General features: G+C 41.2%; 1 protein-coding gene across 10 annotated transcripts in view; it reads right to left on the bottom strand.

Moving 5' to 3' along the window:
* QKI (QKI, KH domain containing RNA binding) overlaps positions 1–27552 on the bottom strand; it is a 323675-nt gene that overhangs the window by 241032 nt on the left and 55091 nt on the right. For all 10 annotated transcript variants that reach the window (XM_065401352.1, XM_065401353.1, XM_065401354.1 and 7 more), the window contains exon 2: positions 14114–14256. In XM_065401352.1, coding sequence (XP_065257424.1) covers positions 14114–14256 — 143 coding nt within the window. The remainder of the gene's footprint in view (positions 1–14113; positions 14257–27552) is intronic.

Below are 27552 nucleotides of genomic sequence, written 5' to 3'. Positions count from 1 at the left end.
TAGAATAGCCAACTGTGACTACCTCTAAAGTCCACTTGTCGATGGGAGAATGGGCTTAGGCGGTGACCAAAAATAGGGGCAGGTGGTGTAAGCACTGAAGTGGGAATATGGTTTTCTATACCCTCGACCAAGACTTCAAATTTGCTTATTGGTTGGAGGGGGTTGAGACGCTGCCGAGGAGTTGGGACGGCGGCGTTGGTATCTGGATTTCTGGCGTTGCTGTTATTGCTGTTGCTCGTGAGATCTACGGAATTGCTGGGTGTATGTGGGGTAGCATGGTCGCTGGTAAGGCTGGTATCTATATTGTTATCTTCTGGTCATAGGGGTTTTAATTCCTAAAGACTGGAGAGTTGCCCTGGAGCCCTTCATGGAGTGGAGTAAGTCATTTGTGGTGGAGGCGAATAGTTTGTCACTGTCGAAGGGGAGATCCTCAGTGGTACTCTGGACCTCCTAGGGAAAGGAAGAGGATGAGAGCCATAACCCTCGGCACATCACAACTGCTGTAGCAGTGGACCGGGCCACCGTATTGGTCACATCGAGGGCAGCTTGAAGAGCAGTGCGGGAGATGATTTCTCCCTCAGAAACTATGGCTGTAAATTGTTGTTTCTTTTCTTCTAGAATGTGATCAACGAAGACCATGAATTTATTGTAATTTTTGTGGTCATACGTTGCTACAACGGCTGTATAATTAGCAATGCGAAACTGCAAAGTGGAAGAAGCGTATACCTTACGTCCGAGCAAATCTACTCACTTACTGTCCTTGTCGGAGGCGGTGGAGCGGGGAAATTGGTGTTTGTTCTTTTGGTTAACTGCGTCTACTACCAGCGAGTTTGGCGCTGGGTGAGTAAAAAGGAATTCTGAGCCCTTGGAAGGAATAAAGTACTTTCGGTCCGCTCTCTTACAGGTAAGCAGGCTTGCAGCCGGGGTTTGCCAAATGGCCTTGGCAGGTTCTAAAAGGGCTGCATTGATAGGTAATGCAATTCTAGAAGAAGAAGAGGGCTGCAGGATGTCAGTTAGCTCATGCTGCCGTTCAGGAACTTCCTCCAGGTTAATTCGTAGCTCATTGGCAGCTCTTTTAAACAGGTCTTGAAATTTTGTAAAGTCGTCAGAAGGAGGAAGCAATGCTTCATCAGGCAGAACTGGTTCTACTGGGTTAGAGTCAGGCCGTGCTTGCTCTTGCGGTTGTGACAGGGCTGCCTCGTGTCTGGAGTCAGTGGCAGGGTCGTCCGCTGATGGTACCGAGCAGGTCTCACGCCTGGCTGCATTGGTATAACGAGTATGGTCCTGAGTATAAGGAGCCCATGGAGTCCAATATTGCCACTGTGGTGGGAAGGGCATGGGTGGTGCCATCCAGGGGTTAACGCACCATGGGGCAGGACCCTCGTAATAGGATGAGGCAGCTTTTCTATGACCTCTCTTGACTGGGGTCTGTGAACAGGAGATCTGATAAGGTGAAAATTCTCCCTGAAGCCCAGATTCCTCATCACTCATCACAGGAAAGCTGTCTGGACCTTGCCTGAGGGTCCAGAGAGAAGTAGGTGTGATTGCAAGATAGTGACACCAGGAGGTCCCTTTAGTGTGTGAATTGCCCTGCCCCAGTGCCTCTGTGAGGGGAGGGCTGAGCAAGAGGAATTTGTTGTGAGGAGGGATTCCTCTGCACCAGAATCCCGAGCATTCCTGCTGGCTAGTTCAAAGTCAGAAGCGCCTGTAGGGGGTCAGGCAGGCTAGTATGCGTCAGCACCACTTCCATTGCGGTGCCGAACTGTGCTGTGTGAGAGGCAAGCAACTGAAAGCCTGAAGCCTCGACACCGGAGGCGTGTGTGACCGCCGCAGCCGTGTTTTGCACAGCGCCGGAGGAGCCCGGTGCATCAAACGTACTCAGCCAGGGGAACGCAGGAAGGGAAGCAGTCCCTGGAGAAGGCTTGTCCCTGCAAATACCCTTTGCGGGTGAGAGAGTGATTTTTTTTGAAGTTTTCTTTTGTCTCTTTAAAGCAGGGGGGGCTGAGGTATACAGCAGAGTCAGAGCCCAGGTCTGAGGCTGGTCCAAGAGATTTTTGCAGCAGGAACAGTTTTAGCCACAGCTCCCTGTCTTTGCGTGCCCTGGATTTCGACTTGCTGCAGTGGGCACATTTTGGGGGAATGTGGGACTCCCCCAAACATTTAATACATTTAGAATAGCGCTTAAAACCTGGAGAGCCAGGCATGTCAGAAGCAGCTGCGCTGACAGGAACAAAAAAAGGGTTTTTTTGGTTTGTTTTTTATTTTATTTTTTTTAAGAGGAGAGAGAGAGAGAGAGAGAGTGAGAGAGAGAGAGAGAGGGGAAAAGGGTACCTAAATATTACTGGTAAGCTAAACTAAGAGGGAAAACAAGTTGAACAAGGGAGAGAAGAAATCCTCTAACAAGTCTGCTGAGCTCTGTCTCAGGCCGGGGACGGTAGAGAAGGAACTGAGGAGACCGGTCGTGCACGTGTACTATTAAGGTACACTCAGAGCCCGGGGGGGGGGGGCAGGCTCTGCGCATGCGTGACCGGTATGAGTACTGCTGTAAAAATGTCCGAGCAAAGGTGCAGGGACGCACCAACACCTGGAATGGAGCACTATGCCGTAATATTCTCAGTATCCAGCATATTGATCTATATACATGTCATGTTGAGTATTTAAGGTGCTATTTATTAAAACTTCATAATTTTAACTAGGATTTTGTATAAAATGATTGAATTTGCCCTCATATAGTCGTCCTCTGGTCATGCCTCTTCTACAAATCTATAAAATTTATTAATCTTGATGTCCTTGTAAGGGATAAATGATTGACAATCAGAAGAGAATGATAGTAACAGAATGAGTTAATTATATCAATCTGATCTGAACTCAGTTCATTCACCTACAGCACACTTCCAAGTCTGAATGATACTGAAGTCATGCTTTTAAAGTATGAGTTGGCATTTATACACAGCATTGTGTTTTTAAAACTGCATCTTATACAGTGAAATGATGGTTCCCAGTGGTAAATCCCAAATTCTTGAGCTCAAAGGAAGCGTAGTGTTGCATAAGTTACACTTCATTGCACTCCAGACTTAACCTGAAAACATCAGCCGTAGATATTTCAATCATAGGATATATTACATTTTTATAATTTCTCATATGAACTACAAATCCAATAATTACACTACTCACAGTGTTTACTGGAAAACTGTAATTTAAAGGAAAGCTTCAGGCAGCTCATTTACTGCTTCTCAAAGTAAAACCTTTATTGCAGCTCCTTAATAGAGGGTCTGCAGTTTAAAGTTTCTAACTTATAAATACAGAAAAAATAGTCTGATATCTTCATATAAAGGAACTGTAGTTCTACAGTCAAACCTCGCAATAAGGCGCCCCACGATAAAGCGAATTCGAATACAACGCGATCATAAGTTGGCTCTCCTTTTAAGCCATAATACTGTTCGCGTTTTGCCGGAATACTTTTTTTTAAACGACATTTATAATTAAACCGCGTTCTTCCGGTCTCACAGGATAAAGTGACTCGTGGCCATTGCAGGCCCATTGCACTTAGCTCTTGGGTTGTACATGTGTATGGTGTTTGCCTATGAAACTTGTTATTAATTTCCTATATTTTTAAAAATATTTTACCGTTATGGATACGCCAATTCGCAAACGCAAGTAGTTTTCTGCCCAAGAGAAACTGTACGCCCTGGATCAACTAAAGAAGGGCAAACAACAAACTCAGCTTGCTAGAGATCTAGGAATTAGCGAGTCCACTCCACGAGGGTGGAAAAAAGAAGAAAAGCTCCGTAGCCTACTGTGACGGTGCTGCCCGTGGGAGCCAGCTGAGGTCACTCAATCAGGGTGAACTGCAAACAAAACGGGGCAGACTAACCCCAAACGCTGGTGGATATTTCAATATTTAGATTTACCAAGTCAGCAAAAAACAGCTTCTGTAGTACCTCACTGGTTACTCAGAAGTCCAAACAACGCAGTTCCCTTGAAGTACCCAGCCTCAGGCCTCCGGTCCAGACACACACGACAGATATGATGATGATTACTGAGAATCTTATCTCATCATATAAAAAAAGGTTCTTCCAATCCCAAAGCATCAGCCACATACCCAGGTCCAATTATAACTTGGATCTTACCCAAAATACACGCTTATAGCCAATTCTTATTAACTAAGCTAAAAAATTTTAAAAAAAGAAAAGAGTGTTGGTTAAAAGATCAATATACATACAGACTTGAATTCAATTCTTGAGGTTCAGATACATAGAGGTGAGCTTGTAGTTGCCAAAAGTCCTTTTAGAAATAGTCCATAGGTTATAGTTCAATGTCCATATTCAGGGTGGCTCCAGTCAAAGACTGGGGATCTCAATCCTTGTGGTTTAAGGTTTCCCCCTCTTGAAACCCAAAGCAGATCTGAGATGAAGTAGAATCATGTCCCAGGGTTCTTATACATTTCCAGCAGCCTTTCAGCCTGAGAAAACAATAGGTTTAATTCTCCTTCCAAACATCCTGGCAATTAGCACAGGGTAATTTATCCATTAAACAGTTCAGATACAGGTTACCACAACCTTCAAAGAGACAGAGACAATAATACTATTTCACTCAAGTATCATCATAAATGTTAATATTCCTTTTTTGATCTTTGAATTAAAGTTATAGCAATAGACAAGACTTGTTTGCTTACATCACAAGACCTGAACAAACATCTACCCTTGAGATCTCTAACAATGCAGACTTACATTTCAAAGCTCTATTCATTTACATATCTTCCTAATCAATCCTTAAGGTTCACCCATGGGTCAGCTCAGTCTGTGAGTTAATTAACTCTTTCTGGCCCTGTCACCTTCCAATGAAATATTATATTACACTCATAACGTCACACCTACCACCCTGCATTCTTGAAGAGGAAACTGGTTTACAGCGTAAAAAGGTCAAGTTTGCTAATGACGAAAGCCTACATTCAGCCTTGTATCAATGGTTTGTCCAGGCTTGCTCAGAAGGAGTTCCCATTTTTTGGCCCTATTCTGAAAGCTCAAACAGAGAAATTTGATCGTCTTATCAATGGAAATGAATCCAAATTTAAAGCGAGTAACGGCTGGCTGGACAGATTCAAGAAAAGGCACACTATAAACCAAATTATTGTGTCTGGGGAAATCCGCTCAGCTGATAAAGAGGCTGCCGATTTCTACCCAATTGAGCTTAAAAAGTTGCTGGAGGAAGATTACTACACAGCCGATCAAGTTTACAACTGCGACGAGACTGGTTTACGCTTAAAATGTTACCTTATCGCACCCTCGCAACCAGGACTGATAGTCACAAACGAGAAGGCTTTAAGCAGAGAAAGGACCGAGTCACTCTCTTGTTTTGCGTCAAGTCTGGCAGCCACAAAGTCAGACCTCTGATGATCGGAAAAGCGAGGTCTCCCAGATGTTTTCATCATGTTAATATGAAGGCCCTTCCCTTTGAATACACCAACAGCAAGAATGCATGGATGAATAGCTCCATATTTAAAGACTGGTTCCATAACACTTTCATGCCAGCCATTCGGGCTCATTTGCGAAAACTCAAGCAGGAGGAAAAAGCTCTCCTCCTGCTGGATATTTGCCCTGCCTTGTCAGTCGTGACGGCAAAATTAAACTCTCTTATCTCCCGAAGAACACTACGTCAGAAATCCAGCCACTGGACCAAGGCATCATATCGGTATTTAAGCAAAACTATCATCGCAAAATGATCAAGTGGATGGTAGTGGATAACAACTCCTCCGTCGACATATCACTGGCATCACTCAACTTGAAGGAAGTCTGTCACATTGGCAGGAAAGCCTGGGATGCTATCTCTGCACATTGTATTGAACGATGCTGGATAAAGGGTCTTGGTCCAGTTTTTCCGTCATCTACACACGATGATGGTAACGACGACGAGCCTGAATTTACAAGATTCATTGAAGACAACGTATGTTTAGCCAAAGAAGCACTCAGAATATGAGCACAGTCATCATGATATCCTCAACTGGTTTTCAGCAGATGACATCTGCTCCATATATGAACACATCTCAGATGATGAAATTGTTGCAAATGTCAGCGGGAAGAATGAAGCTGCACCACCAGACCCCGAAACCTGTGGCGCTAACGACGGCGGCGGCACCTCAACTCCCCCACCAAAAGTGTCCGAGGCAGTAAAGCACCCTAGGAGCCAGTTTGAGGTGGCTGGAAACTCAAGACTTGGACAGCGTCAAAATCCTACAACTCAGAAGCATATTTGACTTTGCTAGAATCCAACAGTCCGCGGCAAATAAGCAGACCACACTAGATAGCTTTTTTAAGAAGTGATGAAATTTAAAATTATGGAGTCATGCAACCAGATTGACTTTGCACTCTGCGCAATGATTAGTATAGTCGATTTCACATGTTTCTTTCATGTACATGTAATTAAATTACTACTTTTCTGTTTAAAACACGCTGGGATAACCATTGTTTGTTTTGTTTGTTTTTTTACAAGACTTAAACTGACCGGCTTGAAATGGTAACTTTTCGTAACCCCCGCTATAAAGCGACCCTGCATTTATCGTGATCGAATTTTTTGGACCCCAATTATCGCGTTATAGTGGGGTTTCACTGTATTAGATCATTAGTACGCATATTGTCTTCTGGTATAAAGTTCACACCCTTCCAGAAAGCGCTGGTCGCCAGAGCCACATACATGTCTATCACTAAACTCAACATTCATTACAAGATTATATAAGGATCCGTAGCCCACATTCCACTCCAGGTCTGTGCTGCTTAATCAGAATCCATATTAGAGACTAGGAAGTAATAGGAAAGGCGTGTCTTACTCCCAACCCTATTTCCCTATCTAATTCATTGAATAGACTGCAGAGTTACTAATTAATCTATTTCTCTTTCAAGTATTGTTAATTTAGGTCTCTAGTCGTGACAGACCAAGTTACATTAGGAACACAGAGCATTGGTCTGATCCAGTATGGCAATTCCTACTTAGTGCAGTATCTGGTCTCCAACTGTAGACAGTATCAGCTGCATTAAAAGGTGCAAGAAATCCTGCATAAGGCAAATATGGAATAACTGACCCTCAGAGAAAGTGCCTTTCTAATCTTCACTAGTTAAAACAGTTTGGTTTGTTAAATGAAGCATGAGGGTTTAGATCCTTTCCAATACTCTTGTTAAAAAAATCCTCTCCGGACATATTTTGTCAACTCTGGATATCTGTGTTATTCATGTAAAAACAGCAAAGAGTCCTGTGGCACCTTATAGACTAACAGACATATTGGAGCATGAGCTTTCGTGGGTGAATACCCACTTCATCGGATGCATGTGAATAGATCATGCATCCGACGAAGTGGGTATTCACCCATGAAAGCTCATGCTCCAATATGTCTGTTAGTCTATAAGGTTCCACAGGAGACTCTGCTGGTTTTACAGATCCAGACTAACACGGCTACCCCTCTGATACTTGTGTTATTCATGTAAGTGGCAAAAACTTGTGCATATAATATCATGGTGTACTTCACTGCCACATGATGTTAAGGCCAAGAGTTTAGCAGTATTCAGGATAGTATTGAGTTTCCCCAATTTGAGACATTTTAAAGAGCATGAAAAGTGGCATAGTTATTGTATTATGAGAAAGGATAAATAAAAGTGCCTGGTCTACCTTCTCCATACCACTCACTATTTTCTATGCTTTTATCATGTCCCTTCTTATTCATCAGTAGTCCCAAACTATTCACTTTTCATGTTGGTAATCACTCACTACTCTCCTCTGAAGCCCATTTATTTCTACTTTATCTTTATTTTAAAAAAAAAAGAAAGAAAAAAGGATGACCAAAACTGAACACGCTACAGACCAGGTTAGTTGTGAGAATTCATTCCACTTATACCTACCAACCAACAACCTGCCAGCATTCTTGGAATCAGTATGCTCACTCATACAGAATTACTGGACGCCCTAAAGGAATTTCAACTCAAGATCTATGAATCCAACCTGTATTTTCCCTGGCTTGTGAAAGAGTCATGGGCAACTGGTACCACTCATGATCAAAATAACCAATGCTTCATTCAAGGAAGGAATCTTCACTTCCTCTTTCAAACAAACAACGGTCTGACCAACACTGAAAACCTCACTCTGGATTTATCGGTCCTAACTACCTAGCACCCAGTTTCAAACCTACTGTTTTTGCATAAGCTCAGACACTTCCAAAGGCCAGCTTATCTGATTAAGGCTAATATCTTTTATACACTCAGCACAACCTGGTTTCACTCTGGGTTATGGGATGAAAGCTGCTCTAGTGGCACTGAAGGATAATTTCCTACTGTCAGTGGAAGAAGGGCAGATATCCATTCTCACCCTCCTAGATCTCTCTGCAGCATTTGATTAGGGATGTAAAATAGTAAAGGATTACATGATTAACCGGTAAGCATCAGTCTTACTGGTTAACCCCCAGACCTGGGCGGGCCGGCGCACCAACCCCAGCAGCAGCCCCGGCCCCTCTGGCCGGAGCAACCCCAGCCCCTCTCCCTTTAATCAGTTAACCGGTTAAACGATATGATTTTAATTGTTTAACTGGTTAATCTTAAAATGATATTTACATCCCTACATTTGATATTGTCAACCTGAGAGGTGGCAGAGGTCCAGGGAACGTGCTGAAATGGTGAAAGTCTTTCCTGGAAGAACACACTGAAGTAGTAGTAATGCAAAACTGCAACTCCATCACTAGTCTTCACTTGTGGAGTCGCACAAGAATCAGTTTGCTCGGTCTTGTCTTATTCAACATGTACATACAGCCACTAGGTGAAATGGTCAGATGACACAGTGAAGTGCCAGCAATATGCAAATGATACAGCTCTACCTTTTTTTCAGCAAATATGACCATGTCACTGCCACAATAATGGCAAACTGTTTTGACAACATAAGCTAGCCGAAGCTGAAACCAAGCAAAATAGAGGTGGTGAGCAGAAGAAAGCACTATGAAGAGTTTACAGCCACAGTGTCATCTTCATTTGCTGAAAGATACACCTACACAACTGGTCAATTCAGTGTGTAGCTTAATACGCCCAGAGTCCTTCCTAACATTAAGTTTTCACACAGCAGTACCCACAAGTAACGCTTTTCCCTGATCTCCATTGGCTAAGAGATGCCAACTCTTTCTAGTAGACAATCACCTAGCCTCCTTTACACACTCCCACCACCTCTCAAATGGACTACAGCAATGTAGCATATCTGGACATGAAGCCTTTGGCACTTAGGAAACTGCAACTAGTATAGAACACTATAGCATCTCCTCTCAGCTACTCATAAGCACATCTGTCCTATGCTCTCTACATTGGTTTCCCACTGAATAATAATCTTCAAGGCACTCAATAGCCTGGATCCAGTCTATCCAAAAGATCATCTAAAGCTCCGGGATGAAGTTCACGATCAACAGCTCCACTCCTGTAGCACAATGAAACTTTCTGCCATAAAAATAAAGCTCATCTATGTAGGAAACAGGGCTTTCTTGGGGGTCAGTCAAGGCACTGGAATTAACTCCCACCGGAAGTATAGACCATCACAAACCTCCCCACCTTCCTCTTCCAGGTGCAAGGACTACTTCATCCTTGCCTTCTCTGACATTTGGCAGCAACAAAACACTCCAGTGCACACAATTCTTCTCCCTCTGGGGAAAAATTGTAAGAACCAACCACGACAGACGCTAGTTATGACACTTAAAACGTTATTAGAAGGCACTGTGAATCATACAAGAACCTATACAGAACAGAATATTACCACTGATTTATATAATGGAATTGTATTTTCAGTATTTTCCATTACCAATACTTCCTGTTGTTTGTTTCTTCATTGAATTGTCCATAAGGATGTCTAGGCTTTCTTCCTGAATCACTATAGCTAATTCAGAACTGGGTAAGGAGTACAAGTCATTTAAATAATTCCTTCCTATGTTCATTACTTTTCATTTGTCAACGCTGACTCTGACCTACAATAGTGTTTTGTAGTGCCCATTCATCTAGCTTGGTTAGGTACCACTGAGCATTATCTGAAATTGTCACCTCACTGCTCGTTCCCTTTTCGTATTACAGAACCTTGCAGCACGCCACTCAACTCTTTGCCACGAATGAAAGTTGATTAAGCTTACCTACTTGAAGTTTTTAATAAGAAATAGTTATAGGAAGATTAGGAGAACTGTTCTCCTAAATTAGGCATCTGACATGCAGAATAAGTTATGTAAAAATATTAATTGAATGCCCGATCATATTGCCAGTCTCCATAAAGGAAAGGAAAGAATGCTGAAGATGCTGCTTTGGAAATAATGGAATGTTTCCCCAAGACTTTTACGCAAGACAGTAATTCCACCCCTTTTTGTGCATAAACAATCATTTACCAAGTTAAACTCAATAACACCTGTACAAACCCATGGAAGACAGTTGGGGATATAAAGGTGTCACTGACAGCAGATTTAAGTAGAAAGCAGAATCTTGTTATTGGTGACAATGCATCAGGAGGAAGGTTAACATTGCTGAATTCTCAGTTCTGGTATATATTTTCCAGGGTTGGCAGTTAGGCAGTAAAAAACTTTTTACCTATAAACCAAAACACATCTGGCTGGAAATCAGAGGGGAAAAAAAAGACCACAGAATTCCCACCATTTAATTTTTGCAGAATTACTTCAGTGCTGAATCACACAAAGTCAGTGTGGAGTTCAATGCAGTAGAGTCTATATCTTCCAAGTAGAAGGCATAACAGCTTTTTATAAAAATCTGTTAGGACTCCTTAGGTGCAATGAAATACTTAGTGTAGCAGGATGCTAGACTCAGATTTCTGATCTAGACTAAAAAAAATTGACTCTAGTTCTCTACTAGACTATCTTGATGAATTAATTGGTGGAAGGATTTGAGGCTCCGCTCATAGTAACGGGTCAAGTAGGTTGAGAACCGAAACCAATAAGCTGAGGCACTACTCAAGGAGCCAAGATCTCTGCTGCTTCTGGCACAGTATTTGAGAATATATGCTGCAAAGTGATATCACTATTGGAAAAAAACTCCTACATCTGAAATTACAGAGGAACAGTACATTTTTGGCTCAAGTCATTTGTTTAGGTAATGTCTTTGTCAGGAAGATGAAGAATCATGGTGGTAGTATGATGCAGGAAATGCCATTCCCAAAGTCAGACAAACAGTGGTCATGAGCAAGCCCCTCCCTATATATTTCCATAACATATAAGAGTTGGTTGTCTGTCAAAATTGACTTGTAGAAGCTTAAAGTTAAACCATATGATGTCTGGCCTCCTCTTGTCAACAACCAATGTGACACCACTGAGCCATGCCTGAAGCATTTATCAAAATTACAGTTGATGGCTAAAGGAAAATTGAAGGTACCCTCCTGCAAGGGGTTTGTGGTGCAGGAGGGTGCTCCGGGCTGGAACCGAGGCGTTTGGAGAGCAGGAGGGGATCAGGGCTGTGGAAAGGGGTTGGGGCGTGGGAGGTGGTCAAGGGTGCAGGCTCCAGGAGGCGTTGTTTACCTCAAGCAGCTCCCAGAAGCAGCGGCATGTCCCCCCTCGGGCTCCTATGTGGAGGCACAGCCAGGCGGCTTTGCACACTGCCCCATCTGCAGGCGGTGCCGCCACAGCTCCCGAAAGCAGCAGCATGTCCCGTCCCCTGGCTCCTACGCAGAAGCGCGGTGCCAGCCAGGCAGCTCTGCACGCTGCCCCATCCACAGGCACCACCCCTGCAGCTCCCACTGGCTGCAGTTCCCAGCCAATGGGAGCTGCAGAGCCGGTGCTTGGGGCAGGGGCAGTGTGAGGAGCCCCCTGGTTGCTTCTACACGTAGGAGCCGGAGGGGGAACATGCCACTGCTTCTGGGAGCCATGTAGAGCAGGGCAAGCCCCCGACCCCGGTCCCCAGCAGGAGCTCTAGGGCCGGATTAAAAGGTCTGATGGGCTGGACGTGGCCCCGGAGCTGTAGTTTGCCCACCCCTGGTCTTGCACCACTATATCAGTTTAGAAATAGACAGTGTAACTCCCTAGTGTGGCTACAAATATACTGGTATAAAGTGCTTATATCAATATAGCATATTCTTGTAAAATCTGTAAATAAGCTATACTGATATAAGCATCCTTAGACCAGTATATCTGCATCCACATTAGGGAGTTGTACTACTTTATGTCAATTTTTGTACCACTATAACTATACTGGTTTAGAAACCGAGTTTAGACTATTTGTAAGAAGTCTACTGTCTTCTGAAACATGGTCACTAGTGACCACACATCCTGAAACTTTACAAAAGTGGACAGATTCTTAACTCTTTACAGTGGTTTCACATGTGTCATGTAAAAGTTGTTATTTATGTAAATGTAGAAATCCTTGAAGCCTAGAGCTCTCAGGAAGAACCTTCTGGTTTTGCAAGATTGAATAGTTTTCCTGAAATCTTACTTTTTAATTTCTTGAACCTAGCACTGTGGTAAGCAGTTGCAGACTGTGTCCAGGACAGTCCCTCTGCATTTCACAGCCTGAGTTTATAGACTTCTCATATTTGCTATCAAGACTTAGAGACTGAAATTAAGCACACACTGTATGAAAGCCCAACTGAACCAACTTGAGGAGTTGGCTTCTGCCAAGCCTGTACAGGTACAAGCTCCCTTGGATATCTTGAAGTCTTAAGTGTTCTGAAATCATTACCAGGTATTTGGGAAAGGTCCTTAGAGATGCAGAAGAGTCAGAGTCATGTGAAATCTGAACATTTACATGTATTTGTTCAGTTTTCTTGGGTCCAATATGGCATAAGCGATTTGTATTATGGTAGCACTTTGGGAGCTCAAAGGTGGAAAGCTGCAACATGCTAGGCAGTGTATAAATAGAAAATGAAACAGACCCTGCCCTGAAGATTTTACAATCTAATTAGACAAGACAGAGATAGTATTAAGGGGCAGGGAATATAAAAAAAACAGAGTGAGCAACTATGGTCTGCATATATCATACTAATTCCATAATTTTTGTTGGTCTGCTTTTGGGGGTTTTTTGGGACATATGTCCATCGCTTCTTTGGCATGAGGAAACAGCTAAAATAAAGTCATCTTGTTACTACTCAAGTATCTGTATTATTCTTATTGGAAGGAAGAATATAATTTTGTACTTTTCCTGAGTCTAATCAGACGGTTCCTTGAAAAGGGGATAAGGTGGAATTAAATTAGGGTATCCCTTGCTAAACGATTTCTAGGATCTATTTGAGCCAACAAATTCTATGGCATACAGCCTCATAAAAAGAAAAGCTATCATCATAATAGGATTGGAAAGGTGGTCATCCATAAAGTGGATGTGAGAGAAGACACACTGACTGGACTGCAAAATAGTGCAGAGCTAATGACTAACTACCAATATAGCTTTTAAAAAAAAAATATCAAAAACAAATTACTAAATTACAAGAAAAAAGGTCAAATGAGAATTTGGAAAAAAACACTGGAGGTATCAAATCCAATCTGAAGAATCTGAAGATGGGAACACAGATTCTTAGCCCTGGTCAATACTACAAACATATGTCAGTATAACCATGTCACTTGGGATTTTTCACAGCCCTGAACAACATAGTTTTACTGACCTAACTCCCAGTGTAGACAGTGCCATGTCATTGGGAGGGCTTCTACCGTCAGCATAGCTACCGCCTGTCAGAGTGTAGGTACTCCATCACTGATGGGAGAAGCTCTCCTGTTGGCGTAGGTAGCATCTTCACTAAACACTACAGCAGCATCACTGCAGCTCTGTAAATGTAGACAAGCCCTTAGATAGAAGTAAACGTTTGTTGTATAAGCTGAGAAGGATGTATATAGTCCAAACAGCCATTACTTTCATGAGGATTTTTACCTCCTGCCAAGCGCACATGCATTCTGAGCAGCATGGCTCTATGCTGATAGTACCCAAAGAAAGAGTTAAATCTGTGACCCTTCCAATCTTGGATCTATTAAAATTATAACCTGCACTTAATTTTGATATTCAAAACCTTTACCTTATGGGTTCAAAAGAAGCTTTAACTGTGATCCAAAGGAGTCATCACATGCAATATACATTTACAAAGGACTACAAGGACTAGAACAGTTTATGAATTAAAAAAAAGATATACTTACATCTGGATATTCTTTTACAGGCACATATAGTTTCTCTTGTAACTGTACAATAGGTCCCACAGCATCTGGTAATTCTGCACTTCTCTTCTCCGTACTACCATTTAATGTGTCGTTATACATGTCTTTCCGTACTCTGCTAATTTCTGTGGGGAGGGGAAAAACGTATATTATGTATTAAACATGGTATCTTGTATGACAGTGATTTTATCTTAAAGATTACAACTTTCAAGCATTAACACTTCTAACTTTCTGAAAGTCATTGAGAAGTGTATACACAAACGTGTAGCTTTTTTTTGTTTTTAAATTATATACTAGTGTCCATGCCAATACTTAAAGGGAAGTGTTTTTTCTTCATGTTTGGTAGTCTCTACCTAGACAACCTACTTAGAAAATGAACTGCTCTCAGGTGGAAAAGTGTCATGTGAAATTCCTAAAAGTCCAGGAAAAAATGTGCACACAAAATTTTAGAACTTTTAAAAAAAAGAGCAGTTAATCTATCATACCATTTAAATATTAGGTGTAAAGGTGCCAGAAAGATAACAGAATAATTTTACTCATTCACATGATTTAATTATCAAACATCAGCACAATGAATTCTGACAGTAATCCATACGTGGTATTTGGTTGATAATTATAGTATTTGGAAACTAAAAATGGTGCAATTATTATAATCAGATTATAATTTTAGACTACTACTCATACGGATTCAAACCAAACCACATGAAGGATTTTTATTTATTATTTTTCTAAGTTGTGTCAGTATTCCATTTGCATTCTCTTTCCACACAAACTGAGCCTACAGTAACTGCTGTCATAATTCATTTCTTTTAGGGATAAAAATTAGCACAGCCAACTTCAAACCTAGACTTCAGCAAAACAACATGAACATCAATTGTGAGTGAGTGAAAGAGTTAAAAGTCAATGATCAATTATGCAGTGAAGGATATAAAAGCATTAAAGTGTCTATATTCCAGATTAGTTTCCTTATTTAGAACATTGAATTTGCATCATAGGATTAAATTTTTTCCTAATTATTTTGAGCTGAGGAAAGTTTAAAGATCAAACAGCATTCTGAAATAGAGATTTTCCTGCAATAAATTAATAGTATCGGGTAATACTGATCAATAGCTAAAATGAAAACAGTGCATTCAAGACTCAGGGTACGTCTACACTACCCACCGGATCGGTGGGTACGATCGATCTATTGTGGATCGATTTATCGCGTGTAGTGTAGACGCAATAAATCAATCCCCGATCACTCTCCCATCGACTGCTGAACTCCAGCAGTGCGAGAGGCAGAAGCAAAGTTGACGGGGGAGCCGCGGCCGTCGATCCCGCGCCGTGAGGACGCGAAGTAAGTAATTGTAATTCGATCTAAGATGTGTCGACTTCATCTATGCTATTCTCATAGCTGAAGTTGCGTATCTTAGATCAATCCCCCCCAGTGTAGACCAGGACTCAGAGGCAGGATGATCCAATGGCTAGGGAATTAGCCTCCAACTTAGAAATCCTGGGTTCAATTCCCTGCTGCACCACAAATTTCCTGTGCTCCCATGATGTGATTGACTGTTGACCCATGACCCGATCCTGGAGGAAATATGATTTGGGGTAAAATATAAACTATTTTCTAAGCATGCATATAGAAATAATATTGGAAGTTACTGAAGCTGTAACAGCAAGTAGAAAAACAAAATATATTACTAAAAATAGGCTTGGCTATAAGTTTTAAGCATGAAGTGTTAAGGGCTTAGAGTGAGGCCCAGAAGAAATTGGCAGTTGACATAAGTTAGCATGTGTATTATGTTCCTGACCTAAAGTTATAAAATTTAGCAATATAGATCTTGTGATAGTTTAGCAATGCATTGCTAAACTAACAGGTAAACCACAAACATGTGATAGCATCATAAGATATTTTTGCAATAAAGTAATCACATATTGAAACTACTGGGACATTAATTAACGCAAAACAGATGTTAGTCAAAAGTTTAACTACTGTTAGCCAGAATACCACACATGGGCAGGGGCTGAAACCTTATAAAAATATGTGGACATGTGTGGGTGGAATAGGAAAAGGTGTATAAAATACATTGTTGGACCAGGAAGGGGGGGGTATATGATATGGGACAACTGAGTATGAAGTCTGGCCATGCTTGGGTGCTTTTTTCTTCCATCTTTGTTTCAAAAGAGCTCCATAACATTTTAAGAACAAACAATGCAAGAAGCCACTTTACTGTACCTGTCTTATTTTTATACTGATGTATATTTATTTTTCTTAGAATTTTAATTATCTATGTCTGTATTAACTGAAGCTCAAAGTTTGTGTGTACGTCAATTTTATCTTAATTAATTTTAAGTAGCCATGTGGAAAAAAACCTGTTTTGTGACTAGTGCCTGTTGTATCCCAATAAATAATTTTATAATTGTGATAACTGATAAGGCTAGATTGGGAAAGTCACTTAGACAATTGAGGCACACACAGGCTTTCTGTAAAACAGGGATATAATACTTCCCTACCTCAGAGGTTGTTGTGAGATAACTGGATTAAAGACTGTCAAGTGCTCAGATATTATGGTGATGGGGGCATGAGATATTATGGTGATGGGGGAGGGAGGGTACAGTCTCCTTGTGTATCTAAGCAATAAAATATTTTAAGTTAACCAATATAAAATTATTCAAGTTGCTTATGGAGCACCATTTAAATAGAATGTTTTGAGGTTTGTTTTTAATTATTATTTTTTAAATAGTATACTTGTTTTTCAGCTTCTCTGGTGTTTATAAATGTATTTTTTCTCCAAAGGAAAATATAACAATGCACAGAGAAACAGTGAAGCTGTCTATACAAAGTATTAAATGCACAAAGTAAACAAACTGAAAAATTATTTATGTTGACTACTTTCAGGTATAGTAATGTAACTTTTGTAAGTACAAAGTTTTCAGAAACAAAAGATTTTTCAAATTGGCATCCCTTGAAAAAGGATCAGCTTTTTTTTAAATTAATCTTGTCAAACCTTTAACTTGTCAAATTTCTGGAGTTATCTACGAAAATAATAGAACATTTAATAAGGAAGGATCTTTGATACTACTTTTAATATCATTAACCAAAGAAAAATCACTCCTTTATGCCATCCAAGCATAATGCAGGAGAGAGGTGTCCTTGAAAGAAAATCCTCTGTGTGTGTACACAATAATATAAAAGTTTAAAAAAAAAACAAAAAAAAAAACCACCAATCACCAAAATGCACATCACACAATTAAACTGGTTTTCTGCAAGAGCCAGAAACTGACATGGTGATTAAATTCTGAAGACTCGGTAATCTAGACTACATGCCTACTGACAACTAAAGCTGTGAAGACTTTTGGTTTCTCCCATCCCTCCACCCCCGCCCTAAAATAAAAGGTCCAATAGTTGTCTTTTTCTTTTAATAAAAAGTGTGGGAATGAAGATTCCCACCCCCCACATGTACGTGACTCTGAAGAGTTACTATAGACATATTTGAAAGGTTTTTGTACTAGGAACATTAGATAAATTATAATCTGCAAATGAAAGCTAAGCATTCTAAAAAGTTAGAGAAGGTGCAGTGACAATACACCTCTACCCCGATATAACGCGACCCGATATAACACGAATTCGGATATAACGCGGTAAAGCAGTGCTCCGGGGGGGGCGGGGCTGCGCACTCCGGCGGATCAAAGCAAGTTCGATATAACACGGTAAAATTTTTTGGCTCCCGAGGACAGCGTTATATCGGGGTAGAGGTATATTAAAGGATTAATATTGAAAACAGGAGATTGTATGCAACTGAACTGTTAGATTGGCTTGGTTCGCTGCTGACCAATAGGGCAAACAGGTGAACAGTTTATGAATTTATCTGACAACATGCCTAAAGTTGAAAGAAGTGACATGAACAACTGAACTGACTAAAGTAATGGAAACTTAATTCCTCTAATGTAAAGCCTAAACACTGTAAAGAGCTGTTCAGTGGCAAGATAGACTATACGTGGGGTCATCTCAGAGTGCAATAATCTTCAAGTTCAAATGTCCTACTGAATGAATCCGTATGTCCACTGAACTTCAAGCGCAGAACATTGATGAGTTTTGGTGATTCTGCAAGATATATTTTGCAATTCCACCATCACTAAAACTTCCCTCCTTGATCATTTAAGATCCTGTTCCAGGCCTTCCAGGAGTTCATCATAAACTTCATTCAAAACTAGTCTTTTCATCTTTGCAACCCAAAAAATGGCAACCATCTATCAGTGATCATGTCAAAAACAACTGAAAAGCAAATTCATAAACTTGGTAAGAAAGGTGTAAACATCACTATCAATACAACACAATTGAATAATTTAAATAATTGACTGAAGAACTTGGTCTTTGATATTCTCCGAGAGAGAGAGAGAAAGAAAGAAAAAGAAACCTCACAGGTCCACTGCTAAATGCTTCAAGTAAAGAAAGAAGAAAATTTAGAAGCAAGAACTACAAGATCAGACATCAATGCAAGATGGCTGGTCAAACATGAGGAAAGACCAGCAAGTGGTGGACTTGGTCAAAACACAGCAAACACGCATGAAGAGACTATTCAGAAAGGCAGCAAATTTACAAAGGAAGGAGGTGGTTTCAAAGAAACTTGACAGATTAGAGACTGATGATACTGTTACAGTGGAAATCTGGCTGATATACTTAAATAAACCAAAACAAGAAGATGATGCAGTCTCACCTCTCTAGACTCTTTTGTCCAGGGTTTTAAGTCCCTGAAGATCTGGCAAGGGTCTCCAATGTGACCCTCAAAAAGGCACTTTAGGCATCTGGAATTAGGCTAACTCACCAGCATAGATCTTTTGCAGCAGGCACAGAGCTTAAAGCCCAGAGACTGAGGAACACCCGATAACAGGTGTTGACCCCTTGTAACAAAAACTCCACCACCCAAAGTTGCTATAGAAGATGAAGAAAACCTATACTTAACTTACACTAACAAGTACTACTAATTAACTATTTACAGAACAGAGAAACTCCCTGGAGTGGGCAAAAACTTGCAATAGCAAGCCAACACACTCCAACTACCTATCGCAGGTGGTAAGAAGGAACCGGGGGGGTGGGGGGGGGGTCAGGGATGTACCTGCCCCTTATGCTATCAGGCAGCAGCACAGAAGTGCTAGGGGTGCATGCATTACCCCAACAGGTACGGCTAGGAAAAAACATCTGGCTCTGGTGCTCTGGGCATGCACATTCCAAAAGAGAAATGGACGTGTGCAATCACTCAAAGAACATCTTATTGCATCTTTGTTGCCACTCCACAAGATTGTCCAACTAGCAAGAGGTAGCAGAAAGGAACGAATCTCAAAACATCAGTGGTAGCAAGCTATGAACACACGTAATTTGGCAGAAAAAAAACATTGTATAAGCCTAGCCTACATCACAACATCCATGGAAGGCGCTAAGAGCTTACTACTTCTCTGCTACAGAAATGCCAATAGTTCAGAAATGGGGGAAATAGAATTGGAATAGATTACAAAAAACAGATTATGTTACAATTAATTTTAAATCAAGGTTATTAAAGTTACTTAAAAAAATCATTGATTTAAGTCAATTTTTACAAAAACGTTCACCTAATTTGAAATTGTGCTATTTTGGATTACAATTTAGAAAGAACTACATTATAAATGCTGTTGGACAATGACTTCTTACCCTACCAGTAGTGACAGTGAATCTATATATTTTACAAAACTACTGTAGGCAAAAGAACAAAATACTGAAGTTATTAAAACTATTTCATTTATAACTAATAATAAATCTCAAGTGGCATCAAACCTCGATCAATACAAGCCAAGTCTACTACAAGGTTCACACTGAAAAATTGTTTCGAGTTTGGAACTAAGTTGAAAGTTGTGAAAAAAAATTAATTCACATTTACACAAGCCCTGTTATTGAAATAACCACATTAAATTAAAAATGCAACGTTTAAGAGAACTAAAATCCATGATCAAGAATAGCTAGACAGTAACAACGCATTTCCATTATTCAGACTTAAGGTGCTTTCAAAGCTTTCAAAATTAAAATTCTTGAAAAGGAAACTGAAACCTTATCTGTTTTATGCAGTTTGTAGCATGTAGTACAACAGCTACATGATGAAAATAGTCATTACAACTCCAACAGAAGACATAGCAGTTACAATCTGAGACACTACTTTTATGATCAAATCTGTTTTCTCAAGTTTGAGATTCTCCCTATTGAAGAGGTGTTGCATTTCTCTGTACTGAAAAACGTAGTTTCTGAAATGAAAAAGTTGATTTACAGTGGAGTTTTTCTTGGCAGAAAACTACTTCTAGCCTAAGCATATTCTGCATATTCATAAGCAAATTTTGAATCCTAGGTTTAAAAGTAAAAACGGGCACACACACAAGGTTTAATTATATGTAGTAGAAAACAATAGTATTAAAAGTAGGCCACAACACTTTCAGAACACATTCTGTCATTTCATAATTGTGGCTCAGTAAAAAGATTTTTCAAGCTTCTTTCACACCTCAACAGCTTCAGCAATTGAACATGAAACACTATGTATAGAAGTAGCATTGCTCCTGGTTTCAATACCTGGAGCAATTCTTCAGCACACCTCTCTAAACAAATATTTGTTAACTTTTGGCAGTCAGTATACTGTCATTACAGATTTTCCATTAATTTGGGCCACTTTGAAATGTAAGTTCCTAGGTGGGGTTTGCAGAAGTATTAAGGCATAACACATACATGGCCATTTTTTTTTGCTTGTATCTGGCAGCTCCAAAGTGATTATTGCTAAAGAACTTAATCATACATAGATAAAATGAGCTCTGATATTCTTTCCTTCCAAATCTTCTGACAGTAAGTTTAGGGTGTTAGAAAAACAACTATATGAAACTACACTAATACACAGGGGCATAAGTTTGGGGAGGTACGGGGGGGGGCAGGCTCACTGCCCCCCCAGAGGCGAGATGTGGAAGGACACATGGGGTCACATATTATTCCTCCACTCCCACCCCCGATTTCTGTTCAGCCTGCGGGGGGCATAGGAGGTCTGTCCTTCCCACACTGTGCCTCCCCCCGACCCTCCCCCGCTTCCCCCAAAGCAGGCCAAACAGACCAAGCCCTCTAGGTGGGCAGGGAGCAGGATGGAGCAGCTGTTCCAGGTCACTCCCTCAGCAGCTGGACACCACCTCCTGGATCCTAGTGCCCACCTGTTTCTTGTACAACAGTGAGTGCCCATGGGGGACAGAGCAAGGGGGAGAGGGGGAAGCGACAGCAGGGAATGGGGTATAGAGCAGGGGGAAGAGAAGGGGATGGGGGAGTGAGGCAAGGGGGATGGGATGGGGAAGAAAAGGAGATACGGGAATGGGGCGGGGGAAAGCAGGAGCCCATGGTTGTGTTGCAAGGTATTTACGTGCCAGATATGTTGAATATTCATATGCCCCTTCATGCTTGGGCCACCATTCCTGAGGACATGGTTCCACACTGATGACGCGCGTTAAAAAAATAATATATATTAATTAAATTTGTGACTGAACTCCTTGGGGGAGAACTGTACGTCTCCTGCTCTGTTTTATCCGCAGTCTGCCATATATTTCATGTTTTAGTAGTCTCAGATGATGATCCAGCACGTTTGTTTGAAGAACACTTTCACTGCAGATTTGACAAAATGCAAAGAAGGTACCAATGTGAGATTTCTAAAGATAGCTATAGCACTCAACCCAAAGTTTAAGATTCTGAAGTGCTTTCCAAAATCTGAGAGGGACGAGGCATGGAGCATGCTTTCAGAAGTCTTAAGAGCAACACAGTGATGCAGAAACTATAGAACCCGAACCACCAAAAAAAAGAAAAAAAATCAACTTTCTGGTGGCATCTGACTCAGATGATGAAAATGAACATGCGTCGGTCCACACTGTTTTGGATCATTATTGAGCAGAACCAGTCATCAGCATGGATGCATGTCCTCTGGAATGGTGGTTGAAGCATGAAGGGACATATGAATCTTTAGTGCATCTGGCACCAATATCTTATGACGCCAGCTACAACAGCATGGTGCAAACACCTGTTCTCACTTTCAGCTGACATTAAACAAGAAGTGGGTAGCATTATCTCCTGGAAATGTAAACAAACTTGTTTGTCTGAGCGATTGGCTGAACAAGAAGTAGGACTGAGTGGACTTGTAGGCTCTAAAGTTTTACACTTTTATTTTTGAATGCAGTTACTTTTTGTACATAATTCTACATTTGCAAGTTCAACTTTCATGATAAAGAGATTGCACTACAGTACTTGTGTTAAGTGAATTGAAAAATACTATATTTTTTATTTTTTACAGTGAAAATATTAGTAATCAAAAATAAATATAAAGTGAGCACTGAACACTTTGTATTCTGCACTGTAATTGAAATCAATATATTTGAAATGTAGAAAACATCCAAAAATATTTAAATGCTATTCTATTATTGTTTAACAACGCGATTAATTGCAATTAATTTTTGTAATCATTTGACAGCCCTAATTGTTTTGTATCCCTGATACCTAGCTTCTATTTCTGGGGTAGGTATGCAAATGTTAAGTCTATTCCACTTGTTTAATTTTTAACCCTTGCCTATTTTTCTTTTCAGATCGAGTTTTGATTTGTTCCCCCCTCCCTTCTTACACTCTTTCCACAACTCTCACCTATGTAAATATTGTTTAATTCTTTACTGTATTCAGTGAGGGGTTTTTCCCCTCCTTCACTGGTTTAACCATTGCCTATTGATTCCAAACACACACCCCAAGAAATCTTTTAATTGAACCGTATGAATTAGATGTACATTTCTTAAGACTGCTCTGTACATTTCTTGCCACTGACCGAAGCCTTCTTTCCTGGTGTGGAGGAGGGAGAAGAGATCAGGTTCTATTACAAACTACCCAGGGGAGTTTGCTGGTGGGGCTCTTCTCCAAGTAGCATTTGGTGTGGGTAAAGGAAAGGCTACGGGCCTACTGTTCCAATGTCTAGATTTTGTGGGATCAGTTGTTGGTCTACTCATCACTACCCCTTGCTGTTCTCCAGAGGCTATTTGCTCTACAAATTTACTCTTCCTATGAAAACAGGTTTTAGAAAAGAAAGCTCCAAAGTTACCTAAACAACTGTATTTGCAAAAAATAAAGGGAGGAGCTACAATACCTTAATAGCCAACCCCCACATACTCTCTAGGCCTTTGAGCCCTCAAGATCCACAAATTCTGCTTTACACAACTTGGCAATCGGGTATCAATGTGTTTTATATAGCTTTCTTTACATGAGAACTAGTGGTACTCTTGAGCAAAATGCCTGAATTTTAAATTGAGCATCTTTGAGAATATGCACAATAAAGCAGTGTAAGTGATCATACATTTTAATTTATTCCATTAAACTGACAGTCTGGTAAAGTAGTGGGAACATTTTTTTAGGACTAGCAGCCTTATAGCCCTTTACAAGTGTTTAAAAAACCTAATACACAGTATCAGTTCAAAATGCAAAAGACTAGCGTAAAGGTTTTGGGGTTTATTTTAAAAAAGAGAGGACAGAGACTGCCAATACAGGATATGTCATCAGACAAGCTAGGTAACTTCTTTTTCTAATACAGCAAATGCAGAAATAAGAATCAACCACCTCACGAGCACACTGAAGATTCACCTTCCACCTTGCAGTAGCCTCTTATGTATTGTTTGTTTCTGTTTTCAGAACCATAGACTTACCTTCTAGAACACAGCATATGGAAGTCATACAAAAGTATAACTTTCAGTAAAAACATGGTTTATATTTGATGCTTTTGCTCACCTTCCACTGCCTCTCTGCAAAACTCATTTCTTCTACTGACTTTGTTCCTTTGCGAGTCCAATTCAAGAATAGTACTTAGGATGATTAAACTGTCAGTCCAATGATTAATGGACAGTTCTTTTAGCGCTTTGTCAGCTCTCAGCATCAGAATTCAATCATTTTCTTTGTGAGCAGGGCCTGCAGGCCTATGTAGAACTGACTTTAAAACTCAAACCAAACTAAACACACCCACAGGCTGTTCACTTCCTAAAAGCCTTCAATCGACATTTTTAAGTGCACTATTTTATTGGCAGAAAACAATAATTCATACAGTTCTTAATCTAGCATTTTTATTAACCTGAAAACTACAGTTTAGTTGAAGTGACAGCCTTCTTCCATTCATTAAAAGTCTAAATCCTTCACTGGTCTTTTCTAGAAAGTTTTCCACCACTAACACCAACGCATCAAATCCATCAGCAATAGCAATAGCTGAAATGATAGGGCAGGCAAGGACTAGGAGACACTGGCATTTTACTATTATTGCACAGACCTGTTCTCAACAGGTTTGGGCAACAGAATGGATAAAATGTCGGTAACCACCTAAATCGGTCTACTTTCACACTCCTACTGCTGACACCAGCAGTGGAGCGGAACCAGCGTTGGTAATTTTCCAAAAAAAAAGCTAACACAAATGCAACTAAAAATAAAGGTGTCAGACAAGAAGTTTTGGTTACTTACTGCAACTGAGAATCTTTGAGATGTATGGTTCCTATCTGTATTCCATATATGGGTACACATGTGTGCCATGCACCCAAATCTGGAAGTTCTTCCAAGCAGTGTCCATCAGCCTGCATATGGGCAGTAGCTCTCCTCATGCTCCCAACAGAAGGTATAAGAGGCAGTGGAAGTCAACACCACTCCAGTTCCTCTTCCTACCACAATACAACAGGATCCAAAGTGGGGGGAAGGTAGTGGATAGGGATTCACACATCTCAAAGAACCTCCAGTTACAGTAAGTAATCTCTACTTCAAGTGATGGTCCCTATATGTATTCCACACGTGGGTGATTGGCAAGCAATGTTCAGACTGGAGGCAGGCAAGAGGATGCTGGTAACAAATATGCTTGCAATGTTGCCAATCCCACTGCTGCATCCATAGCTGAAGTATGAACTAGGGCACAGTGTATTGTGAACATGTGAATTCAACTCCAGATGGCCACTCTGCAGATGCCCTGCAGCAGAATGTTTGACAGGGATGCCATGGAGGCAGTTTATGCACACATGAAGTGAGCTGTGACTCCGAGGTGGAGGAATGTTTACTAACTTGTAGCACTCGAAGATGAATCCTTAGACCCACTTAGAACTCCTCTGGGAGAATACGGCTTGCCCACGCAACCTCTCCCCTATGGCAATAAAGAGTCTGAGTTCCCACTGGGTTTAGTTCTCTGCATGGAGACCACCAGGCCACCCCGGACATTGATGGAGTCAAGTCTCTTGTCTTCAGCAGACGCACTGGGTTTCAGGAAGAATATGGGTAAATATTGTTTGATGTAGACCTCAAACAATCTTAGGGAGAAACTTGAGATGCAGTTAAAGAAAGCCCTTTTTTTGATGGAAAAACTGTAAGGAGGATTCGCCATGATAGCCCTGAGCTCACTGACCCTCCTAGCTGAGGTGATAGGTACAAAGAACACCACCTTCATTAACAGGTGGGTCATGGTACAAGTTGCCATGGGTTCGAAAAGCAGACTAATGAGCTTGGACATGACAAGGTTAAGGTCCCGTTGAGTAGCCAGGTGAGTAATGACAGGCATCCTTCCACCAGATGGAGAAAAGCACTAATTATGCTTTCTTTAGGGATAAGAGAGATTTTCAGTTGTTCAAGACTTACACTATCTGGAGACTGTTGATGCAGTTGTGCCCAGGCCAAAAAACATTCTAACTGGCTTGTTAGCAGGTTTAAGTACACTCTTTTCTACTCCAATTAAGGCTCATCTGAACAGGAGCAAAATATGAATGTTCTATTTCCGATGCCCATCCAAAGACCAGGCTTTGAGGTGTAGTGAGCCCGCACTAGGGTGCTTGGTCTTCCCCCCATCTTGGGTTAGGAGATCTGAGAACAGGCAAATCCTGAGTGGTGGATGGGCAGACACTTAGAATTTCTGTGAATGAGAACTGTCTGAGCCAGTGGGGTGCCAGGAGAATGATGTTGGCTCTGTCATGACATATCTTCCCTATGAGCTATGGAAGCAAGGGAATGGGAGGAAAGGCATACCTGAGACTGATCATCCAAGACATCAGGAGAGCATTGCCTTGGGAATCACAAACCATGACTCCTCTGGAGCAACACAGGAGGAGCTTTGTTTGTTTGAGATGCAAAGATGTCCCATAGCAGAGTACCCCCTACCTAAATATTCACTTGGGACTGTGTCGTGAATTTCTGATTTATAGTCTATTGAGAAGCTTCTGTTTAATTTATCTGTCAAGGAGTTGTAAATACTGGGAAGGTACACAGCTTGTATGGTGCATCAGGAACCACATCACAAAAGTCTGATGGCTTCCTGGCAGAGGGAACAAAATGTCGCTCCTCCCATATAGATAACGGTGGTGATACTTTCTAACTTTAACTGAGTATGGAGCTAGCGTGGAAGTGGAAGGAAGGCCTTGCACACAACTAGGACCACCCTCTGTTACTGTTCTCATGGGGTCCAGGTACCCTGAGCAGTGTGATTGTCCAGGTGAGCACTCTACCCCAGAAAGTAGGTGTCCATCACAATGGTAGTCTGGGGGTGGGAGGGCTGAAAGGAACTCCCACCGTGACTTTTTTCCAATTCAACCAACAGGTTAAAGAGGTGACAATTGTGGCAGGAATGACCACCTTGGAGTTGATGATGTCTTTGCTCAATAGGTTGAGTGGAGCCAAGCCTGCAGGCACCGTAACTGGAGTCTGGCGAAAGGAGTCACATAGATGCATGCAGCAACCATGTGGCCAAACAGTGAGAGGCACTTGTGCACTGTGGTTCATGGTCTGCAAGTTGTGTGTGAAATCAGGATGATCAGTGCATGAAACCTTTGTGGGAAGGAATGTTCTCGCAGAAAGTGTCCAACCTTGCCCCCACAAAGTTTAACAACCTTTTGGGTAACAAAATGGATGACTTTGTTTATGCAAATGCCTAGGACTGTTAAAAGTTGTATGAGAACCCGTTGCTGACCTGATCTCCTTACAAGATCGGCCTACCAGGAGCCAATCTTCCTGGTATGGGAATACCATATAGCCCTGGTCTTTCATCTGGGCTGCTACCACAGAGAAAACCTTTGTAAATACTCTAGGTGCGGTAGCCAGCCCAAAGAAGAGGACTCAAAACTGAAAGTGTTCCTGGCCTACTGTAAAACACAGGAACTTCCTGTCTGATTGGTCAGTGTCCACACTGAAATATGCACCCTTCATGTCAAGCTCTGCAAACCATATCCCTTCCTGAAGAGAGGGGATTACAGTTTACAACTTCAGTTTTTGATGTTGCAGTTACTGAAAGTTTGGGATAGGTCTCCACCTTCCATCTTTTTGGAGAATTGGGAAATATGGGGAGTGAAATCATCTCCCATGTTAATGAGGTGGAACACGTTCTATTGCCCCTTAGTGTAAGATGGATTCCACTTCCAAT

The sequence above is a fragment of the Emys orbicularis genome, chromosome 3 (genome assembly GCF_028017835.1).
Source record: "Emys orbicularis isolate rEmyOrb1 chromosome 3, rEmyOrb1.hap1, whole genome shotgun sequence".
Lineage (NCBI taxonomy): Eukaryota > Metazoa > Chordata > Testudines > Emydidae > Emys > Emys orbicularis.
Note: the sequence above shows the minus strand (reverse complement) of the source record. Positions and strands in the feature narration are given on the sequence as shown.